This window comes from Spinacia oleracea, chromosome 6 (assembly GCF_020520425.1).
Source record: "Spinacia oleracea cultivar Varoflay chromosome 6, BTI_SOV_V1, whole genome shotgun sequence".
Lineage (NCBI taxonomy): Eukaryota > Viridiplantae > Streptophyta > Magnoliopsida > Caryophyllales > Amaranthaceae > Spinacia > Spinacia oleracea.
The window spans coordinates 77,475,779-77,501,206 of NC_079492.1; the positions used below are offsets into that span (position 1 = coordinate 77,475,779).

At 39.3% G+C, this 25,428-nt stretch overlaps 1 protein-coding gene across 1 annotated transcript; it reads right to left on the minus strand.

The window, feature by feature from the left end:
- Positions 1 to 1,302: 1,302 nt before the first annotated feature.
- LOC110780650 (uncharacterized) lies at positions 1,303 to 10,342 on the minus strand. The gene is made up of 2 exons (XM_056832369.1): positions 10,244 to 10,342; positions 1,303 to 1,848 (listed from the first exon to the last, which is right to left on the minus strand). The coding sequence occupies exons 1-2, from the start codon at positions 10,340 to 10,342 to the stop codon at positions 1,303 to 1,305; spliced, it is 645 nt and encodes a 214-aa protein (XP_056688347.1).
- Between the last annotated feature and the right edge of the window lie 15,086 nt (positions 10,343 to 25,428).

A 25,428-nucleotide genomic window follows, 5' to 3' on the forward strand; every position in this document is an offset into this window, starting at 1 on the left:
TTAGGCTCACAGCTTACTCTTGACTGAACCTATAAGGTCACACCAATGACATGTAACAGATCACCGGATTAAAAGAATCGTAAATTCATTTAATAGCTTTTCGGGAATTAGTTTGGAAAACATAAATATACGATATGACGTTGAATCAGAATCGTATATCGTATTGCATATATTCGTAAGCTAGGCGAAACGAATAATCGTATAGTTCGACATTGGATCGTCAAGTACTATACGATAAATAATCGCCGTAAGGCATTGGACACAAATACGAGAAGTCATCGTTGCCGGCCCAACGAGCCAAGGCGCGCAAGCGCGCAAGGCCCACTAGGCGTAGCAGCGAGCCAGCGCGCACAAGGCCCATGCCTCGGCTGGGCCCGCGCGCATGTGAGGAGGAGCAGCAGCAGCGCACACAGCGCGGCCCAAGGCCCAACGCCTGTGTGGCTGTGTGCGTATGGGCTTTCGTGCTTGTTGTCCGATTCTTGCCTTTGTGGCTTGGCCGGTTACTATTATAACCTAAGGGTTATAATATTATTCCACACAAGTTTTTCCTAACCTAATGCAACAATTTAGTTTACACATCAAACCCTAAATGGAGAGATAAACCCTAATTCTCTCTCAGCCTCCATGGATGTGTTCTTCCCAAAAGCACAAACTCTTGAGTGATTGTCTAAGCTACGATTATCAAGATGGATCCGAACGTGTCGGTGAACCAAATAGAGGAACGAGAATTGGAGTTCTTTGTTCGTGTTCATTGATACAATACTCGGGAAAACACGCTTCGAATGTAAGTTCGCTTAAACTGTGCTTTATACATGTTTCCTGGCTTTGGGGATGTTCCGCACATGTTATGTATGTTTAACTGTATTCCCCTACATGAGGGAGGCAAGTGGTTCAGGTTGCTAAATATTTGGCATTTGGGACACGTTTTGACGAAATGGTAACAATATGTTTCCATAGTGGTCCAGTAATACCCTGAGCGCGATATTATTCTGGCTAGCATTCTGTTGTTCATATGTGGACTGCATACACCGCTGCGGTATTCTTACATCAATTGTGTTGCTCGGTCTTGATGGACGCACATCATCCCTATTTTGTTAGGTGTATATTTGTATAACTATTCCAGGCATACATCGTACTGGAACGCCAACAGTCGTAGAGCGCGTTTGGCTCGCGGCGACGTGTCTAGTGGGAATTCTTCGTTTGTTTTGTAGCGGAGTATGTCTGTGTACCAGGGTTCCTCTTCCACTAGTTCCGGTTCTTTGTCAATGACATAACAGTAGGCTGGTTCTTCTCTCCGTTAGACTATAGGTTCATTCCGTCCATTTCATTCGGGATGTTGAGCATGGAGGCTAGTTTAGCTAGTGCATCCGAGAACTGATTGTCGTCTCTTGGTAAGTACGTGAATTCGATTTCCTCGAATTTCTCAGCTATTTGGTCTAGATGAGCTTGATAAATTGAAAGACTTGTGCTCCGCACCTTCCATTTCCTCGATATTTGATTTATAATCAAGGATGAGTCGCTAAAGACTCGAAGGTGTTTGGCTCCAAGGCTTGCCGCGGATTCCATCCCAACTATGCAGGCTTCGTATTCTGTGACATTGTTTGTGGCCTCAAAGTCTACTTTAACGGAGATTGGAACATGTGCACCTTCTGGGATGACAACAAGTACTCCGACACCACATCCTTTCTGATTGGATGCGTCGTCGAAGTATAGTGTCCAGTAGTCATCCTCTATCATCAAAAGTTCCTCATCTGGGAGGAGATATGCTTCTGTGGTAGTATTTTCGTTAGAGAGTTCTGCCAGAAAATCGGCTACTAGTTTTCCTTCGATGGATTTATCGTGATATGCCTGGAGTGAAAACATATTTGACTCACAACGGCCATAGGTTCCCTTGTGATCCCTGGTGTGGAGATCCCTCAACGTACATCTAGCGGATTAGAGATTGAGAATTTGGGGGACGTTTACTAATACGGGGAGTGCCTGTCATTAGCCCACGCGGCGCGGTCCTTACTAGTTCTATTATGACGACGATGGGACATGCGTTATGTACATTACTACTCTGCATTGATTTTAATGCACAGGTATTACTAAACAGATGTCAAAATGCTGATTTAGATTGACATAAGGTGCTTAGAAATAAACCGGTTTGTCCAAGTATTATCTAATTTAGGCGTGAGCAATATAACAAATTAAATTTAGCGGATTTATATGGTGGAGAAAGCAGTAAAATATAGATTCAGGTTACACCAAAGCATAGGCTTTACTGCGGTTCTCAGGAACACATACCACTTGACTTTAGTAGCTTTCCGTTCTAGAACTTTTTGATGACTGGCTAACTGCGAGACGAGATTCTTCAAGATTTTTTGTGTGTCAGCAGGACTTCGACAGTATTCGGACTAATTCGGGTGATCGTGCTTAACAGAGTGTTAAATGCGGCAGACGCACGATTTCGGGGCAGAGAAAAGCTTCGGTCAATACTCAAGCTTAGGGTTTAGGGTTAGGAATGTGTGTTTTTTTTCGGATTTCAAAGGCCCTATTTATAGTAAAACAGGCCAGAATAAGATAAATCTTCAAAATGAGAGTTTTTCAACTGAGATCTGTTCAGCGCAAGAAAATTCCAGCGCTTGGATCAAGAGCGCTGGTTATTTCTAGCGCTTGAAATCTTAGTGTCAGATATGTCCTGGTGGCAGCTGGAGTAACTCTATCTTTGCGTGATCGTGTGAGAAACAAACTTTAGCGCAAGAATAAAATGGAGCTTAGGTTTGGTGCGCTGGAAATGGCTATTCCTATGACTTTGGGAACTCTACTCTATTCTGTGAAAACATAACGAACGCACCTAAAGAGCCCAAAGTAAAATCACCCACCATTGAAGCATATGACCACACCACTGATCCTAACATGCATCTTGTAGCATAGAGACACCATATGTACGTCCAAGGGACAAATGAAGCAACCTAGTGCAATTACTTCCCTGCTACACTAAAAGGCGTAGCGTCCAAATCGTTTTAGAGACTGCCTTCCGGACCGATTACTTCATTTGGAATTTTCCTCTAAATTAATGGCCCACAAAGAAGAAAGGAAAACTAGCATGCATCTGGGATGCATACAGCTATAGATGCCTACATTTGACCCCTGGTCAAAAGCAGTAAGTTCAATGATGAAACCAAACACAACTTGACAACACTTTCTTAAGTAAGCAACAAACATCCTACGACCGATTGACGCGATCCCGGAATTCACATTTCCATTTTTGGTAATTGCAATTTATAGTAACTGTCATGCTAAATATCTACCAAATAAAACAACCCTACAAGATCGATATTCAAAGAGATTACATTGCACTACAATTAATCCTTGGGAAAAGATAAGAGTTGCACTCTAACTAATATCGTAAAGAGATAAAACCGTGAAAGAGATAGAACCCGGAACAAACCGGAAGGATCTAGAAAAATCCACAGACAGAATTTACCAGCGCTAGACTTTTCTAGCACGTGGCACACACGCGCCGTTCTTTCAAGCGCTTGTGAGGGGGATCGGAAAAGACGGGTTTAGGGCCTTTCCTTACTTTTTCCCTCGCGGATGTGTGGCAAGCAATATTAAGTAAAATCGGACTAACTGTGGGCAATTCGCCTCTTTTTACTAGTTTATGGAGTTGCCATTCAGTTTTATAAAACTGAAAAAACCCGGTTGTTGTGATACGCGAGTACAAGCTTGTGTTACCCGGGCTCAACGTATTTGACCACAAAGGCCTTAGGTTCCTTTGTGATTCCTGGTGGAGGAATCTCTCAACATGCATCCAACAGAGTAGAGATTGAGGGTCCGGGGTACATTTACTAATAAGGGGAGTGCTACGCATTAGCCCATGAAGCGGTCCTTACCAGTTCAATGTAACGAAGACGGGACATGCGTTAGACTACATTACTAATCTGAGTTGCTTTTAATGCACAAATATTAACTAACAATCGTCAAAGGGTTATTTAGATTTATTTAGGCTACCTAAAAATAAATCTGGATTGTCCAAAGAATATCTTATTAAGCGTTATAAAAATTAGATTAAGTTTGACATATTTTAATGGTGACTAAAGCCATTCATGAAATTATGGCACGTTACAATATAGTTATTGGCTATATTGCGGTTCTCAGAAAACTAACCACTTAGATTTACTCGCTTTCCTATAATTGAATGAACTTTCTTTAACTTGACTGGACTCTTGGGCAGGATCTAGGCTTATTTTGAGTGTTTATACGGGCAGAGTTCCGCTTGACAAGAGTTAATACGGCGGAACTCGTAGAATACCGAGTGTACGGGACGATAGGAAGAACGTATAGAGAACTTACGCTTTAGTCTTGTAGCTTGGTTATAGTACGAGAATTGATTTTCGGTGTCCTTTACTTGCCAGATGTGAATTGTTAGCATTTGAGGTACGTTGAAAAGCATCCTGGCGCAATAAATCTTTCGTGCATAGAACCTGGGCGTGAGAAATGTCTCGAGCCAAGGTGCTGGCGCCAGATCCGTTCCAGAGTCTGTATTTGAGTTGAATTAGGATAGAGGCATGCGAATATTATTGTGCATGAATGTTGGCGCAAGTGATTAGCTGCGCTGGGCCCTGTGCGCAAGAGATTTCTTGCGCACAAATCAGTTTTCGTGCGTTTTATCTCCTTTATTTAGAGTTTTTTTTGGTTTCATGCCATATTTAAAACTCTTTTAATCCTTATTTTCAGTTTATTCAACTATAACTCTATTTTAAATCCTTTATTCTATATTTTAGGACTCTAGAAATGTAACACCCTAATAATTCCTTGCTTTTATAAAACCATTTTCCAACTTAAAATAAAGGAATTACTAAAGAGTATTACCGCCACCGTGATAACATCTAAGGCTAGTACCCGAATTACGCAACAGAATTAACTACCTTTCGAACAATAAATAATAGTTAATAGCCTCCTTACAAGTTGGAACCATAACGACCCATACCAAAATACCTTAAAACATCATCCATTACCTAAATGAAAACATTAGAATTTAGACTAATTAAAATAATTTGAATTTAAAGCAATGCAAGTGAAAATAAACTGGCTCAACTAATCCCATTGCTAGATAACTTCACTTGCAAGTCATCTCTACAAACCTGTTCTTGATAATCTACTCCCCAACAATAAAATGCAAATGATGGATCATCATAGGGTAACTAAGGAAAAGGCCATGACAAAAACACAAAGCACATAATCAGCAAAAAGCTAAGAACAACAAGATAGAACGAATCCTAAACTAGCATGCTTTATTCCAACAATAATAAATAATTGAAACCACATGCAAAAGCCAACTAATAAACAATTAATCATGATGAAAAGACTCGAATCAAGACACGACTCTTGACTCACAGATTAATTAGAATAAGCTTCGAACGCGGGCCCAAAAAGAAATGTCCATTGGACAGGTGTTGGGAGCCAACCAAACACCAAAATAATAAAAGTAACCTGTATCGGACCATATCGACGGAATTCCAGCGCATAAAAGAAATGAAACAACGTCTTGTATCATACATAGGAGTAAAATCCCCTTGGCAAGGTACACCCCCCATTGTTCATACTCAAGGTATATACGTTTCAAGAGTTTTAAAGCTCGCTCAGGTTGCACTTTACGTTTATTAATATTTTATTCACAAAGACGACCCAAGATACAACCAAATAAGGCATTTAATAAACTAAAAACCACACAATGCTCCTTTTAAGATCATTAGGACTTGTGATCAATACCAGACTCGAGAGAAATTACTCTCGGGTTCCCTCACAACAAAATATTGAGTCCCCGACATGCGAGTTAACATGCGGGTTGTGCACTAGGCACAAAAAATCCTTAATTCAATTCACCTTGAATCTAAAATGTATGCCCTACATATGCAGTTCCTAACATGAGCATACCCTCCATATGTGGTTACTTAAAATGACTCAAATGTATCTACATATGCGGTGGCTAACGTGAGCAGACCCTTCATATGTGGTAACTAAAATGGTGCAACAAGGCACAACATAAACTTGGGTCATGACATGCTAGACTTTACGTAAAATAACATAAATAATTCCCTTACAATCGAATAAAACATACATGCATAAAATATATGGACAACATGCTTGTTATTTAAATTCAACAAACATAATCAATAACCATAACATGCTTAACTTGATCACTTTCATTCAAACATGAATCCGTAGAAATCCAAGTAAACATGAATCACAACAATAATCATATATCACATGTATTCACATAAATTAAGTTGGTCACCCTAGACTTGTACGTACCTTGAATATCTAAGTAAATGGGCCACTTTATGATTCACTTATATAGGTTAGAAATCTCCTCCCATCATTAAAAAAATAAAACTTAATTATTATCCATGTTCATTAAATTTCCAGCAAATTTATTTAGTTTAAAACGTTTGAACTGATTAGAAATTAATCGTTAATCATTAAAATAATAATTCTAATTAATCGTTTAAAACCTAGACTTGTACGTACCTAGACTTCTAACCTAGAATTCTATGTACCTTGAATATCTATGTAAAGGGGCCACTTTGTGATTCACTTCTCTTGGTTAGAAATCTCCTCCTATCATTAAATAAATGAAACTTAAATATTATCCATGTTCATTAAACTTCCAGCAACTTTATTTAGTTTAAAAATTTTGAATTAGTTAGAAATTAATCGATAATCATTAAAATAATAATCCTAATTAATCGTTTAAAACCCTAGGATGAAATTTAATTAATTTCATGCTTAAAACCATTGAAAATTGACACTTTAAGACTTTTAATGAATCTAAAAATTATAATTTATTATCATAACTGAAATTGACATCTAATTATGTTAATTAATCAATCATTTGGATTAAACCAAAACCTTAACCCTAAATCAAAATTAAATCATTTAAACCAATAAAATTTAAGCTTTCTTTATTAAACCAAATCTGAAAATTAATATACTTCAATCAAAATCGTCCTCAACAATGTAATCATCAAAATCTTCAATATTGGTGTTCATAACCAATCCCAGCTGAATAACCAATAAAAATTGAATACTAATCATACTAACCATAATTTAAAACATAATTTAAAATAGGGAAGATTAGGAAGAAAATGAATTATACCAAACCGACCTATAGCACGACACAATTACTTTGGTTGGTGTAACCGGGTGCAAAATAGAGCAAGGAACGAAGGTGGTGGCTCACGACACAACACAACTGCGGCTGTTTCTGTTGCTCGTGCGCGGTGCGCGTGGGCAGAGGACGCATCAGCATGGTAGCGTGAGGCAAGGAAGGAGAGCAACGAGCATGGGGCTGGGCTTGCGGGTGCGAGACAACGAGGAAGGCAATGCATGCAGCAGTAACGAGGGCAAGCTGCTTTGGTGGGCGCACGAAGAGAAGAAAGAAAAGAGAGAGGAAGCCGCGTGGGAGAAGAAAAGAGAGGAAAGAGAATGTGAGGGTTTTGTGAGGTTTAATGATAAGTGAGGGTTTAATGAGAGGTGTGGTGTATTTATAGTTTTTCTTATCTTAAGTGGGCTAGGATTAGGAATATTGAAGTTGGGCTTGAACAATGATTGGGATAGAATAAATAAGGTTATTGAATTATTCGTTTGGGCTCCTTATAGAAATTGGATCGGGCTTTAAAATAATTCTAATCGTTTTACTTTCAAAACCCAATTCGATTTCCCAACTTGATATTAAATTCGTTTCTTAACTAATTAAAAAGGATAAATACTTTAAATTAATAATATACATTTAAATAACTATTTAAATGTGATTTAAATTCGTAAAAATAATAAAAATGCTTTATAAGTATAATTAAATATATTCTTAATTACTTTAAAATACGAGGTATTACAAGGTACTTAATTGGAATGCGACTAGAGTTCCTTAATGCTTTTCAATCTTATCTAGTAAATTAATTGGAGTGCAACTAAAATTCCTATGTGCTTTAGAATTTCAATTGGGATGCAATTAAAATTCCTTTGACACAAATCTATCTTGGACGATTTACTATTTTTAGCAAATACTTAAATAGGCAGCTACTGTAAATAGAAATTAGTATAAATAGAAAATTTGGGTTTGGGTAATGAGTCAATCAGTATTAGAATGTTCATCGATCAGGAATGGGTTTACCAAATGGATGTTTTGCTTCATCACCGAACTTATCGTTTCTAGCCAGATACCAAATATAGGCGTCTACAGTTAGGCCCGACTTTGATCGAGTCCGTTTAAGACGAGGATCAAAGTAATTGTAGGCGGAGTGCGTCTAATGAATCTAATTTTGGGAAATAGATTCGGATGCGAGGGTCTCATGAGCCCCCGAGTGATAACATTTGACTTAAGGGTCATCACTAAGAATGTCAACATTTCTCCTCACGAGTCATTGGCTACTTTGTTGAATGAACTTGTACCGGCCTCCTCATAATGTCATTGGAGACGTTCAGATAAAGGCAGAGTTTTTCGGAAACTTGATTAGATTTGTTTTTAGAAGTTAGGTGGATTGAAATTTTAGCCATCCTGCTTTTTTTTCTGGAAGAAAGTGGAAAACTTCGGCTCTCGCCTTTTTGGAAAGAAGGCGAAAACTTGGCTCTCACCTTTTTGGAAAGAAGGCGAAAAACTTGGGTCTCGCCTTTTTGGAAAGAAGGCGGAAAACTTGGGTCTCGCCTTTTTGGAAAGAAGGCGGGAAACTTAGCTCTCGCCTTTTTGGAAAGAAGGTGGAAAACTTGGCTCTTCTTTTTTGGAAAACAGAATTTTTTTAGGCTCTCGCATTTTGAAAAAGAAGGCGGAGAACTTTTGGCTCTCGTTTTTTGGAAAACGGTAAACTTTCTTTTGGGCTCTAATTTTTTGGAAAACGGCGATTTTTGGGGTCTCGTTTTTTGGAAACGGCAAATTTTTTTGAGATATAAATATTTTATTAGTTTTAACTCTCATTTATGGAAACGGAAATCTTTTTTTTTTGAACTTGCTCTCGTTTTTCGGAAAACGGAAAACTTAGTTTTTTTTAACATTCATTATTTGTTTTTTTAAAGAAATAAATGATCGGACTCATGACCGGTTAGTGGGTCATGATTGCTTCCCGAGATGTCGTGGCCTATTGGTGGGCCTACGATTTATTACCATTTTTATGATAAATGATTTCAAAAAAACCGTTACTTTTTCCGCAGGAAGGAAATTGTAAAATTTTGATGGTTGTCTTGCAGTTAAAATGTTGGCTGAGTGGCCTGATTTTCATGGCGAGTCTTGCAACGCAAGAGCTTTTTTTTTTAATGCTACTTCATTCAATATTTTTCGTGGCTTCTTTGAGCATTTCTTGCTCTTTCTGGGTTTGGATTTGTTTCCATGTTCATTATTTTTTTTGGAGCAGTGATCAAGTTGTGCGGACGGGCATGTGTATTTCATGGTCATGCATGTCTGCTACAGTAGGCGAACAGAGTTTCAGGAACTCGCAAAATATGGTACAGTATTTGGTTTTTGGGACTTAATTGTTTTGGGAACTTTTATTGGTGCTGACGTGTCACATTTTCCACGGAGGTATAAGGGATGTGCTGGCACTGTCTTCTTACAACCTGCAAAACAAGAATATTCCCGTAGGAATATTCTCTCCTATGCCTAAGTAAGTATTTGATAGAGAGAGAAAATGATACTTCTAGAGAGAAGGCAAAGCAGAATAATTAAGATAGGTGAGAATAAATTGATTGCCTTTCACCTTGGGATTTGAGCTATTTATAAGGCTAGGGTTTTGGGATTTGTTCCCAAACCCTAGTCACCTGATTGGCTGTCCTCATAGATGAAGACATGTGTCCCTTATCATGTAGTTTGGATAGTGGGCTTAGTGTGTTTATAAGATATGTGGGCCTTTACTCATTTGGGCCTTTCCGCTTAAGTATAGATCTTTCATATTCTAATCATCTACCTAGTAGGCATGGAAGAAGCCCCAAGCTGCTCTGTGATTAGTATGAGGTGGACTATCAATTTTGGCCACATCATTTGCCCCTCAAGAAGGGTGAAAGCCTCTTAGTTTATACCCTTATTGATTCCTCCTCTGACGTAGTGACACGTGGCCGGAGTCCTTTACTCATAGTCCTCTATATATGCCATGCCATTTGGGGTTTTACCCCCCTTCATTTTTCCAAGTGCATTGAGAGCCATTGGGAGAAGGCGATTTTCGGTATCGATAGACCACCAGCAGACAATTTTGCGGCCACCGTGAGTTCATACTTTGTTCTGAGGTTTTTTCGATCTTTCATTCGCATCTTCAAAGAATCTTGGAGCATTTGTTCGTTTGATCCAAAAGGTAATCTTTTCTTTTTGGGACATTGTTTACTGCCTTATTTCCTTTTCTTTCAGTGTGGACAGACGTTCTGGTTGTTTGAGAACGGTGACCTTGTAGCAACTGCTCTATCTCAGCAAGGATGATTCCCCTCGTCTTAAGCCAGACCTTCTTCTTGTGCAAAGTATCATGACAAAGCTAAGCGAGGACCTTGACGCTGAATGTAAGTCTTCGTCCCTGGTCGGGGAAGTTGAAATCCTGGAATCAAGATGTTCGGGAAAAGCGACGCCTTCTTCTTCGAAGTCTGAGGAGGCACATCTTTCTCCATCTCAAATCTTTCACCTTCAGATGTGGCTGGATTATCTAATGGAGAAGGGAGGAGTATATAGTGACACTCTGAACTTGGATAAGGGTTACGAGTTGAGAATGCCGGAAGGTATGGACTGCTCCGCTACAAGCCTGATAAAGGGGGAGTTCGTTGTCTACGCTTCTACCCTAAAGTTAGGGTTGAGATTTCCCCCTCATCCCTTTTTATTAGAAATGTTTGATGGCTATAATATAGGCGTCAATCAAATGAAGGCTTGTTTCCTGGGCCAATGTCTTTGGTATATTTCCAAGTGTGAACTCGAAGGCATAGCTCCTTCTTTTTCGGCTTTTCTAAGGTTGGTGACTTTGTCCAAAGTTCCTCAAGCGGCGGATGACAGGCTTGCCCTTAGTCACAAGGGTTCATATAGGACGGTGGTAGGGAAGGCGTCCAAGTGGCACCATTGGCGGAAGAAGCGGGTCGTTATTCATACGTCTGACGAGGTGATGTGCCGACGCATGAACCGCTGGACAACCCAACCTAGTTTCGAAGGGAAGAATGATCGCCTTCCTCTTGTTTCTGCAAGCGTCTGGGAGAAGATCGCTCCTCTCTTCAGAGCCAAGTCGTACACTATTGGTTCAAAGACGGCGTGGGTGCTCGAGTGTTGGCTGCCCCACTTAGATCAGTTTGAGGATGTTGTTTTCCTCTCGGCTATGAGCATGTGCCCGTATATGTCGAGAGGTGATGGTTTCAGATTAGCTAATCTTCATTGCTTCAATGTACACGGTTCTAACTAATGTTTCATTTTCAGACGAAGCTATGGAGAAATTGGACGACGCCTCCAAGGGCAAGGTGGATAGGCCGCCATGGCTGGCTAAGGTGCTCAACGAAGGCACTCTTAAGGCCATGAACAAGCAAGGGGCTAAGCAAGAGGATGGCGCGGCCACCCTGTAGACGAGCACTCAAAAGGTGGGTGTTCCTTTCGTAGTGGCCCATAATTTTTTGGCAATGTTATTAGCGTGGTTATTTTTGCTCATTAGGTGGTAGAGGATGTTTCCATCACGGTGGCGCAATCTGCAAAGCGCAAGGCGGGAAGGACAGGCAAGCCGCGATTCAAGGTCCCTCTAAATCCGGAGGTGGAGCCGTCATCAGAGGTGGGGACGCCTTCCAATCGATCGAGAGCAAATCCGAAGGGAGCTTCTCCTTTTGAGGGAGCCCAGGGTCCCATTTCCCAAGATCCGTTGGGAGGGATACCGGACGCCGCCGTAATATTCCTCCCTCGGCAACAGCGAGGGATAGGAGTTCGGGGGTAAGTTCTATTCCAACGTCGTAAGCACTTGGCGTTCTTCCTCTGGTAGTTCTATAGTCTCTCCAAGGGATTCTATGGCTATTGTTTTTCCAGTAGAGATACCGGACCCCCACAAAGCGTTAGACGATGAATTTGAACAGATCCCCTCCTCCGGCCGCTTTTCTTCCAGGGACAAGGTCAAAATTATGGGCCTTATGCGTAATCCCATCCCAGTAGAGTATGCCCAGACTCTCCCCGAGGTGGCTGAGACTCAACTTGCTGCCATACAGTCTCGTGCGCTGGACGTAAGTCATTTTCTCCTGATATCTGTAATGTTCTACTTTTTCAGTATTCACGGCTAACTTCTTTCCTGGTCTACAAATGTTTATTCAGATGGACTCGCTGAAGGAATGACGTGCCGCCTTGGTTAAGGAAGAAGTCAAGGCTCGTAGGATTACTCTTCAATGTGGGGAGCATCATTATGATGACTGGGAGAAACTTTGTCTTACCATGCAAGAGACGGTAGACTCCCTAGTCGGCTCCCTGACTACTCTTCGTGCTGATAACACGAGACGTCTTCGACAGATTGACTAGAACTTTGAAGAGACAGAGGGTGTAACACCCCCAAATTTCAGTTTTTTAAAACCAACATTTATTTGAATAAAACCAACATGGAGAGAAACTTAGGAGTATTACTGCCACATGATTACGATAAAGGCTAATTAACTCAACTAATGCAGCGGAAATAACTCAAATATTTTTCTTTATTGAATAATAGTAATCGAAATACATAGTGAATATGCGATAAAACCTTGAAATTAAAATGCTAAAATATGAACTCACAAATGAAAACCAACTTAGAAATGAATCATAACTAGTGAACTCTCCATTAATCCAGTTTGCAAACATGTCACATCATCACATCAAGTTCCTGAAAACTGCTCACCAAAAGGTGAACAGGGCCAAGCCAAAAACAAATAGGAGATACGGATTAGCAAAAGCTAAGTACGAATATATGCAAAACATGTACTCCCTCCGTCCCAGAATAGTCGTTACACTCTACTGGGCACACAGTTTAATGCGATAAATAGTAGTGTGGTTATCAATTATTATTTTATTGAAAAAGTAGATATAATAGGAGTTAGTAGATTATTCTTTTAATTGAATGACATTTGGTGTGGGGACAAAAAAAAATTTAGTGGGAAGAGAGAGACAATATAATAATTGTGGGGTCATTCCTAATTTAGAAGTGTAACAACTAATCTGGGACGGAAGAAAAAGGAAAGTGTAACAACTAAACAGGGACGGAGGGAGTAAAACATTTATATATAGTTGAACATACTTTCGCAATACATTTAATTCAAACTTGCTTAATTGAAATCATAGAAGATTAATTTTCCAAATTTAGCAACTTTACAAAAATAGTAACTTTACATAAATAGTAACTTTCCAAATATAGTAACTTTTCAAAAGTATAAACATTTCAAGAATTAAGATTTTCAAGATAGAAACTTTCCAGAAGTAGAAATATTCCATGAATAGAAATATTCCAAATATATAAACTTTCCAAATATAACAATATTCCAAAAGTAGAAACTTTCCAAAAATAGATTCCAATTAGAATATGGAAATCAAACACCTCTTCTTATCTCCCCTTCCTTCCTAAATGCGTACACCCCCAAGCTAGTATTCCATCACAAACCTATACATTGGGGTACTAACTAAACAATAGTCAACAAGTGACCCTCGACTTACCCAACAAGTGACGCGTATGAACGTAAAAGTTCCATGAAAATCTATTCCACCATGACACTTTACAAAAGTACAATAATGTCATGAAAGACCATCGATTTCCAACCATATGATAGACCAATAATCCTCCTTTTTATTTTGAAATAGAGATTTAAAACTCATCAAAACCATATATAAAAAATAGTTCGAACACCACATGAACAGATCCATCATCATTTTAAAATAAAAATATTTAACCTTTCAAAAATCCTCAAACAATTTTCACAAATCCAAAAACAATTCAAAGTCGGTTATTCACAATTTCGATTTGAAAATAATTAATAATTCGAAATTAACAATCAAACCATACATAGATTTTAATCTATAATATTCTAGCCACATACACGTACCTTGATTAATTAGCACCTTACACAAAGATTAAGTTAATCTTGCTACGGATCACTCACGAGTTCCCTACAATTAATAAATAAAACCCTAACCAATTCCCGGTTGAACAATTAAATTAATAAAAATAAATCTAATGGATTTAAGTTTAATTCATGAGTTATGCATGCGTAATAACAGTATTATAAATCAAAATTTTGAACTCATGGTTTAAAAATAAACTTTTAACAATTACGGCATTGAAGACTTTAAATAGTAAAAACTGACCGTAAAAAGATAAGGCTATGAAACCAATTGGGGTGTGAAACTCACAACACCAAGTTGAAGGCTTCGGCGGTAAGGAGTGCTTGACGGGGCTGCCGTGGTGGTGGTATACGGGTTTTAGATAAGAAGGTTTAGAGCCAAAGAGGGAGAAGAAGTTTAAGAGCGGGATTGGGAAAACTTTCAACTTTTGATGTGAATAATAATGAATGAGGGAGGGGGTATTTATAGTTTTAGGATTAGAGTTAGGTTCAGAATTGAACCCTAATAGGTAGATTCGGAGTTGGTGTTTAAGTTAGGGTAGGATTCTGAATCTAGTCATAATTGTGGTGGTTTTCGGTTTAGAGTAAAATTGATTTTAAATAGAAATACAAAAGATAAAATCACAAAATTTTACATAGAGTCTTAAATATTTTTTAAGATTTATTTTGAAATTTATAGAATTTATCTCAAATAATTGAGATTTTAGGGAATTTTGAATCGGTAAAACTCTTAAAATCCAATTTTAAATAGAATTATCTTTTTTTTCCAAAATAAATCCGAAATATATTTTCATAAATATCTTATAATATAAAACATATTTTATAAAATACTATACATAATTTTTGGATTTATAGAATAATTTTAAGTTGTTTAAAACTCTTTTTTTCAAAATTGATTCCTAATAGAATTAGGAATCTATATCTACTTTAATTAATTTAATAAAATCCGAAAATAATAAATTAAATTCAGTTTTGAAAATAATATCCCCTCTAAGTAATTTGAATATTTTCCCTCCAAAATATTTGACTATTTTTTCCTCCAAAATAACTTAATATCAAATAAATATTAAAAAACCATGCATAAAATGATTTATAAAATCCTAAAAATATGGGGTATTACAGTCTCCTCCGCTTAAAAGAAGTTTCTCCCGGAAACTTAGGACAAAATACCACACTATATTCCCGGAAATATCTCAACTTTATTGACTTTCTTTCATGGCTAAACTGATACCATTTTGTAACACCCCAAATTTCTCTCTTTTTAAAACCAACATTTATATGAATAAAACCAACATGGAGAGAAACTTAGGAGTATTACTGCCACGTGATTACGTTAAAGGCTAATTCACTCAACTTAATGCAGCGGAAATAACTCAAATACTTTTCTTTATTGAATAATAGTATTCGAAATAAATAGTGTATATTCGGTAAACCCTTGAAATTAAAATGTTAAAATATGAACTCACAAATGAAAACCAACTTAGAAATAAATTCTAACTAGTGAACTCTCCATTATTTCTGTATGCAAGCATGTCACATCATCACATCAAATTCTTGAAAACTGCTCACCAAAAGGTGAACAAGGCCAAGCCAAAAACAAATAGGAGATACGGATTAGCAAAAGCTAAGTACGAATATATGCAAAACATGTAAAACATTTATATACATAGTTGAACATACTTTCACAAACCATTTAATTCAAACTTTCTTAATTGAAATCATAGAAGATTCATTTTCCAAATTTAGCAACTTTCCAAAAAAAATTGACTTTCCATAAATAGTAACTTTCCAAATATAGTAACTTTTCAATAATTAAGATTTTCAAGATAGAGCTTTCCAGAAGTAGAGATATTTCATGAATAGAAATATTCCAAATTTATAAACTTTCCAAGTATAACAATATTCTAGAAATTAAAAATCGAGTACTACATGGGGCATATTTGCTCGTTCATGGTGGAAATGGGACATATTAGATTGCCGCCCCTCGTTGGTAGGTCCCCTTAACGTCAATCCTCCGGAAATTACTACTACAAATCCTCAATCTGATGGAACGTCATCATCGTCAAGTGAGAACGTCTGCGACGTCACACACTTTTGAGTACCGCCTTCTTTCCTCAAGCAAAGATATTGTTTTAGGTATTCCCTGGCTGCATAACCATCTAACGTCCTTTTTAGTCTCGTAGATATAGAGACCAGGTTTGACTTAGAAAGACCATTCCCTATATTGCCAATTCCATGAAGACATAGGTCATGACACCATGGACTGTAGGAGCCTACAAAGGGCCTTGGACGGTTTGCTAGCCAAGGATCATATGAAGAATTATTTGCATCAGAACACCCATAGAACCGGGAAAAGTCATTACAAAAAGAACAAATCACCCAGCTCGGTTGGAGGAGGAAACCAAACTGATGAAAGATTCGTGGCAGTCATATCAGGAGGACCGACCTTTGGAGGACAGACCATGAGAGGGCAAAGAGATTACGTTAGATGGCTGGGGCAAGTATGCTCTCAGGAAAATCACTAATGGACCCTTTCCCAAGAATCGAAATTTGCGAGTCCGATGGTGGAGGAATAGCTACCCCACATGATGACCCACTGGTCATAGAGATAAAGATCTCTAATATATATGAGAGTGATGCGTATACTTGTTGACACTGAAATCTCGTCCGACATCATGAGTGTTGAATGTCTGAGTCGTCAAGCCCATTATCCAAAAACCATCGAAAAGATCCATTATCCCATCATTGGTTTTCGAGGAAGCATCATACACCCGGTAGGCGTCATATCATTATCTGTGAGAATGGGGGACGCATTGACGGTAGAAAAATGAATGTGAACTTCCTTATTGTCAAGGATCTGACGGCATGCAATGTCACCTTGGGGCGTCCTACATTAAACAAAATCAAGGCAGTGGTAGTCACCCTCCTGATGCTATTAAAGTACGTGTGTGATGATGGAAAGATATGGACCATTCATGGTGACCAGCAACTGGCGAGAGAATGTTATTTAACTACCCACAATCCGACTGCTTAGAAGAAAGAACAAGTCGAGGCAGGAGGGAAAAGGAAACATGAAGAATTAAACCCCACGGACCTCGTGGAAGACATCACTGCAAATACTGAAAAAAGTGGCTAAAAGCCATCTCTGATAGAATGTTATGTAAGCGCCAACTAAACGGCCAATATTTGTAAAGAGCCAACTAAACGGCCAAGACTTTGTAATTGCCAACTAAACGGCCACATATTTTTAACAGACAAACAACATGGCCAAATATTTGAACTAAATAGTCCCATCCCCTATCATTAATTACACACAAAGCTTAACTAAATATTTGCTAATCACTGAATTACAAAAGACGTCAATAATATGGACTCCCATTTGCTGACCAACGTCCTAAATAGACTAATTGATTAACAGCATGAGGAGTGTCCTAGATTAGCGCCCCTATTAGACTGATCACCTAAAACATAGGGGTTCCCTTCCAAACTCGGCCTAACATGCCTTACTTGGACTAACTTGAGTAAAACTCTCACCTTAAAGTAATAAAATATCCTTAAGAGCCACCAGAAGGCCTCTTTAAGGACAGTAAATTCAGTCACTTATACTAACAAAATTATAAGTAGACGCATTGTCAAAAAATGAACAAAAATAGATAAACATACAAAGAGTGCTCAGAAGGCACCAATATTCTTACATGCGCTCGCGGCGCATGAAAATCAAATAAAGGGTGCTAAGAAGGCATCAATGTTAATACATGCGCTCAGAGGCGTAGAAAACCAACAAACACAAATTACAGATGGGGGCGGATGGGCTACCATCTTGGACATCTTGCCCGGCAGGGGAATTCACTTCTTCCTCCTCCTCATCACCATCAGAGTCAAAGTCAGGGGGCTCCACGCCAAGGCATTGGGCTTCCAGGACAGCCATCTGATGAGAGATTCGAGCCTGGAACCACTGAAAGTCTCTACCTTGCATCTCTTGATCCCAAGACCACCGGGCACCTTCCATCACGGCCTCCTCACTGAACTTGAAAGAATTGGCCGCCTCTCGCCGAATAGTTCCCACCTCATCCTGAGTCTCTTGCACCTTTTGCTCGAGGGTGTCCACCTTTTCTGCAAAATTGACAACTCGGTTAGAGACGTCCGCGTACTCGGATCTGAGAGTAACTAGCCTCTCCTCATGCTCCTTGAGCTTATCCTCATATTCCTTGGCATTGTCCTCATCAAGGCTTAGAGCGGATGCCTGTGCATTGATGGTCACTTGCATATCAGCCCAAATCTTTCCTGCCTTGTTGTCAACATATTCTCATGGTTTTTTATTTGTTCCTTATGCCTGAGCAACTCATGGTGCATATCACCACGGTACCGCCGAGCCTCTACTATCCTGAAAAAGAACTGTATAGATAAAACTGTTAGCATGGATTACAGAACAATGGAAATTGAAAAGAATACTTGGGAACTCACGTCCAGCACAAGACACTACATGGCCAAAAAGTAGGCATCCTCTATTCCAGGAAGAGACTCCACATACTCCCTGGGGATTGAGGCGTATACGGAGGAAATGATTTTATCTTTCTGCTCTGAACTAAAACCATCGGAATGCGGAATCTCAGCAATCTCAGCCTTCCTCATCCTCTGGAGATCGAATCCTCCTACACAAACATACAAAACCAATATTACCAAACGGTCACTAATTATGGAAAAGACGCTTTGCTCATCTTAGTAAGGGATTACCACGTACCTTGGGTAGCCGCCTGAGCGGTAGAATAAGAACGAGGCACCGCCTTGCCCTCATCCTGTTGAGGACCTTCCCTTCCTTTAGAGGAAGAACCAACACCCTTCCCAGCCGTCTCTTCGCCGGCAGCATCCGCAGCCAACTCGGCATCCACTACCGCTTCGGCAGACGTCTCCTTAACATCCATGCTACTTGCCCTGGATGCCTCTCCCTCCACCTCGGCCAGACTGCTACCACCAGCCGCTTTGGCTGCGGAAGAAACCCCTTTTTTGGGCGAGTTCCCCAAGTTCACCATGACGGGTGGAGCCATCAGCGGGGCATTAGACGCCCCAAAAAGAACCCCCTTTCTTCTTGAAAGAAGGCCACTTAGCTTGAGGCGGCACCAGGGTAGAAACCGACCGCTTCACAAAAGCAGACGTCGCAAACCCCTACAAATGGTAAACAAATTGATTTATAGCTTACTGCCAAGTTCAAAATTATACATACATAAATAAAAGAAAATCTGACATACCTTGGGAAGATCACTGGGGGAAGTCTCGTCACTCTTTTTCGAGGTTTCTTTCTTCTTGGCCACAACACCTCGTCAATATTCATCTGAGTCAGCCACTCAGGTACAATAACTTTACCCTTGTCTTATAGGGTAAAACGACTCATGTCTAGTTCTGCATAACCCAGGGAGAACAGTGAGAAAAGAAGGATGAGAAATTCGAGCATCATAATAGAGTCAAAGACTAAGCTACCCCTAGGCATATATGGACACAGGCCAACGGCCGCAAGAAAGACCCTATTTGTAAATTGAGCTACGTGAGAAAGCCAACTATTTGGCACCCATGCATGACGGTTGGAAGACATCTTGTACTTCTTTGCTTGAAACAAAAGTTATACCAGTCTCCATTCCCTCGAATAAAGCCGAGGAAGATTCTCATTGCTTGAAATAAAGCGTGGTCTAAAATTCCACCGGTCAAGGCGTCTACAAAGTACGACGTCCTCCATATTAATAATGGACCATTTAGTCCTCCACCACACCCAGCTGGACGACTTCCTTACTAGTGTATTGAAGCATGTCCGGCTATAGAGGGTAAACAATCCTTGAGGTGAGCGGGAGGAAGTCGCAATGTCCACCAGTCTAACAAACGAGGAGAAAGAAGGGACGATGTCATTTAACGCGCATTTGGCTATAAAGACAAAAACTTTGGCCCTGGGGTTAGGAGTTAGTTGGGCCTGGACAATGTCATAGCCCTACAAGACGTCAAGTACAAAAGGGTGTAAGGGAAACCTAAGTCCAAGTCTAAAGGCGTTCGTATAAACATCTACCTCACCCAGGGACATGCGGTCTACGGTGCTATGAGTATTACGACCCTTGAAGATGTAGTCGCGGGGCAAAAAGAGAAATCGTGCAAAGTCACGCCCCTACTCAGCCATGTATCGGAGCCACTTCCTACTAGAAAAAATGTCAGATGGAAAAATATCCAAGTCCTCTTTCCCTGAAACAATGGGGGGTGGCTGCCTTATTACCTCACTGTCTAAGGAACTTGACGAATCATCCTCGAAGTCCTCTCTTGGGGACAGAAGGACGGCGTACCACACTCTTTTGTCTCCTTGGAGGATGGGCCGCTCTAGCACATCCTCCCTCATAACGTCGTGAAGGGTTAGCCCCCTCCTTGCCACATGACCGAGAGTTAGAAAAGGGAACATGGCTCTCCCGGGGTGCCTGCCATGCACGCAAATTGGTCGTCTCCTTAATTCGAGCCATGACTTCCTGCATAAGAAAAGGTGTCTGACTTAAAAAGGAAGAAAAACAGCGAAGACCTCGTCCAATACAATAGATGAGGAGCGCAGCCATAGTAATACGTCTCCCCAAAGTTTGATAATGAAAATGCATAGGAATTAAGGTACAAATTAAACACAAAGAAATGACAGAAAAGGTGTACCTGTGATGATAAAAAAGACAAGGGAACTATTGAAATCTTGGTCCTAAAAAATAATGCGAAGAAAGGGCCAAAGCAATGAAGAACATTTTAATGTTGGGCAAGAACAAAGAGAAACTTTTTGTTACTCTCTCTAGCTCACATAAGTTATAAAATGAAAATAAAAGAGGAAAATGAATCCCTACCCCAATTTACAAAGAAAATATAAGGCCCGTCAGATGTCAACATGTGGTGCTCATGCAAGTCAAAACAGAAGCCAAGAAGAAATCCCTAAAGGTATAGAGCATCCTTCTTGAGGGGCAAATGATGTGGCTAAAAATACTAGTCCGCCCTGGACCAGTTGCAACGCACCAGCTGGTACCCTCTATGCTAAGTATCCTGCATTTAGGGCCTAACATAAGTCTTGTAAGCTAGATCACAAGGTAAAAGATGGCCCAAGATAGGAGAAGGTCCAAGCGCTACTCAGCCCTCTTACCCCTATCTCCATATCTGATGAAGACACGTGTCACCATCTCCGAAGCTAGCCAATTAGGTAAACTAGGGTTTTTAGGAACAAATCCCAAAATCCTAGTCTTATAAATAGCCCAGATTCCAAGGCAAAAGGGGAAATCAATTTATTCCCACCTACCTAAATTATTTTTCTCTAACTTTTCTATAGAAAATTTTCTCTCCCTATCAAACACTTACTTAGGCATCAGAGGGAATAATCCTTCGAGACTATTCTTGTTTTGCAGGTTGTAAGAAGACAGTGCCATCGCATACCTGATACCTCCGTGGAAAGGATGATACGTCAACACCGACAAAAGTTCCCACATCATTTACGAAATTGGGAAAACACCTTGGAAGCATCAACCTAGCGAAACTAGGTAATTTGAGTCCCTAAACTTCATTATAACTAATTTCTATGCACTACTCTTCAATATTTTTCAATGATCCAATGATGTTTAATGGGTTCATAACTCATGTACACTAGGATTTTTACAAAAAGAGTAACCTTTAAGGGATTTCATACTTGAATCCTCCTTAAATGGTCTTCCATACTCCATTTTAAAGTTTCAAGTTTCAATCTTTAAGCTTTGTTTTCGATAAAACATGATTAATAAGTTGAGCTTTTATTATTGAAAGGGTTCCTTACAACAATCATCATACAAATCTTCAAAAGATCTTAACTTTATGCAAGTTCAATGATGTTTGAAGAAGTGGAATTCCTTCGTCAAACTAGAACTCATGAACCATTAAATTTCACGTTCAACATATAATTTCAATATTCAAGATCAAAGATGTTTCAATGAGAACAATTTCTATTTAAACTATAACCAATTTCAAGTCACGGAGCATACTAAAGATGAGACTCTTTAAAGTTCTAATATTTGAGAGTTTATCCTCCTAATTTCAATATTCAAGTTCAAATTCAATGTCAAATTTCTATTCACTATTCAAATACAAAATCGATGATACTTTTTAATGAGCAAACTCATTTCAGAGTTAAATTCTCTCCGAGTTGAATCTATGAGGACCCAAGTCACCCTTGAACAAGTGTTTCTCATTCGGATTTCCAACATCATTTATGCAATTTCTATTATAAAATTTCAAAACTTTATTTCTTACTTTATTTCTTATTTCAATATCGCACTTTTCAATTCCGCACCTTTAAATTTCGCATCTTTACTATTCATTTGGTTTACACCTAGTCCATTCTAGGTGGTGATGTATAATCTTTACATCTCGCACCTTATTTTCTATTGTGATGCTTTACTCTATTGGCTATTGCTTTCATCACCCAACATGCTAAATCTAAAATATACAAGTTCCAATCACGCTTAACAAAGATAATTTTTGGACAAACGGACTGGGTTCCTTGAATTTGACTTAAAGAAAAGTGGTCACGTATAAATTAGCAAATTCAATGTTCTAAAATGCATGCTCACCAACGTAAACATAGTGTCATGATTAGGACAATGCACGAAAACGATCCTTGTCTTGATTAAACCAACTTGTCAAGTCTTACAAAATTAGTGTCTTGTTCCCTTACCCAAGTCTCTATGCGGTTGTTAGGTTATGATACATATGAACAACATAAATCATGTGGAAAAACCTTAATGCCAGGAATCATATTAATTGCACATAATCATATAATTAGTCTAGGATGCATACACTTTGTAGCGTGCCCTCCCTAGCTGCGCCCGAACCGAACAAGAACAAGTCTTTAGGACTCCAAGTGTCGTCCCTCCGTAGAAAGTCCACAGCACGTCCGGATACGCCTTAAGATTGACCAACTAGAATCGCCCTTAAGGTAAAACTTATTTTCAGCTAATAGGGCAAGTATTTTGGCTGAAATTTTTGCTTAAAACTCTTACCTTTGAATACTTGAAAACTTGTTATAAATTTGTGAACCTAGGCACATATTTATAGAGTCATGGAAAAGGATATAGAATCCTATTATAATACCAATTAGTTTAATTAAAATCCCTTTAGAACTCTATTAAATAAATTCTATCTACTAGGATTAGGATTTAATCATAGAACGAATTCCAATAGCTTTAGGATTCGTATCGCACACAACCGCACATGAGTACGAGCACCGCACAGCCCGCGCAAGCCTCGCTGCCCACGCGAGCTGCACAGCTCGCAGCCCATGAGCATTGCTCGCAGCCCACGATGCACGCGCACCATGCCTTGCTGGGCCTGGCCTCGCGTTGGGCCTGGCGAGGCTTTGGCAGCGTGTGTGTTGGGCGCTTAGCTTGCTGGGCGCGGGACTGGCTTCGTGTTGGCCCTTCGTCTAACAAGTCTCGTCCGATGCTAAGTCGTACGATGCGCTTCCGATTAAATTCCCGAATCCTGAATTCATTTCCGATACGAACAATATTTAACATTTCCGATTCCGGAATTAATTTCCGTTTCGATCAAATATTTAATATTTCCGTTTCCGGAATTATTTTCCGATTCCGATAATATTTCGGATTCTGACAATATTTCCGTTTCCGGCAATATTTCCGATTCCGGCAATATTTCCATTTCCGATAATATTTTCCGATACGTACCAGGTTTCCGTTTCCGGCAACATCTACGACTTGGATAATATTTATATTTCCGATACGATCCATATTTCCATATTTAACAGAAATTAGATTTTCCATGGAAATATGGATCGTATCGGAAATACTTAATCTAATTCCATTAAATACTTAATCCGCTTACGTACTATTTGTGTGACCCTACGGGTTCAGTCAAGAGTAAGCTGTGGATTAATATCATTAATTCCACTTGAACTGAAGCGGCCTATAGCTAGACATTCAGCTCACTTGATCTCACTGAATTATTAACTTGTTAATTAATACTGAATCGCATTTATTAGACTTAACATTAAATGCATACTTGGACCAAGGGCATTATTAGACTTAACATTTATTAGACTTAACAATAAACCGCATTTATTAGACTTAACATTAAATGCATACTTGCCCAAAAACACTTGATGAGCGTAGACGAATGTTCGGAGAGCTAGAAACTGTAATTGAATTAACCAATAATGTTTTACAAAGTATTAAACTCTAAAACTTTAAAACATTGAACAAGGACATCAAAGCCATTCTCCAATATTCTTGATTCCCATAGCTACAGTGTGCGAGTTGTGCTTCGCCTGCGGCAGAGGTTTAGTCAATGGATCTGAGATGTTGTCATCAGTTCCAATCTTGCTTATCTCGACTTCTTTTCTTTCAACGAACTCTCGTAGAAGGTGAAATCTACGAAGTACATGCTTGATTCTTTGGTGGTGTCTAGGCTCCTTTACCTGTACAGTAGCTCCGTTATTATCACAATATAGGGCTATTGTTCCTTTAATGGAGGGGACTACACCAAGTTCACCTATGAACTTCCTTTAGCCATATAGCTTCCTTTGCTGCTTCATGTGCAGCAATGTACTCCGCTTCAGTTGTAGAATCCGCAATGGTGCTTTGCTTAGCACTTTTCCAGCTTACTGCACCACCGTTGAGGCAGAAGACAAACCCAGACTATGATCTGAAATCATCCTTGTCGGTTTGGAAACTTGCGTCCGTATAGCCTTTAACAATTAATTCATCATCTCCACCATAGACCAGGAAGTCATATTTGTGCCTTTTCAGGTACTTCAGAATATTCTTGGCAGCAGTCCAATGTGCCTCTCCTGGGTCTGACTGGTATCTTCTCGTAGCACTAAGTGCATACGCAACATCCGGGCGTGTACATATCATAGCATACATTATTGAACCAATCAATGATGCGTATGGAATCTCACTCATTCGTCTACGCTCATCAAGTGTTTTTGGGCACTGAGTCTTGCTTAGAGTCATTCCATGAGACATGGGTAGGTAGCCTTGCTTGGAGTCTGCCATCTTGATCCTTTCAAGCACCTTATTGATGTAAGTGCTTTGACTAAGTCCAATCATCTTCTTAGATCTATCTCTGTAGATCTTGATGCCCAGTATGTACTGTGCTTCTCCTAGATCCTTCATCGAAAAACATTTCCCAAGCCAAATCTTGACAGAGTTCAACGTAGGAATGTCATTTCCGATAAGTAATATGTCGTAGACATATAATACAAGAAAAGAAATTTTGCTCCCACTGACCTTCTTGTATACACAAGATTCGTCTGCGTTCTTGATGAAACCAAAGTCACTGGCTGCTTCATCAAAACGTATATTCCAGCTCCTTGATGCCTGCTTCAATCCGTAGATTGATTTC

Excerpts from the sequence above, each read along its gene's own strand:
- LOC110780650 (XM_056832369.1), bottom strand. The coding sequence starts at position 10,342 with ATGTCCCAAAAAGAAAAGATTACCTTTTGGATCAAACGAACAAATGCT. Across the intron at positions 1,849-10,243 it reads CGAAAAAACCTCAGAACAAA|GCATATCACGATAAATCCAT; the intron begins GTATGAACTCAC and ends TTTTCACTCCAG.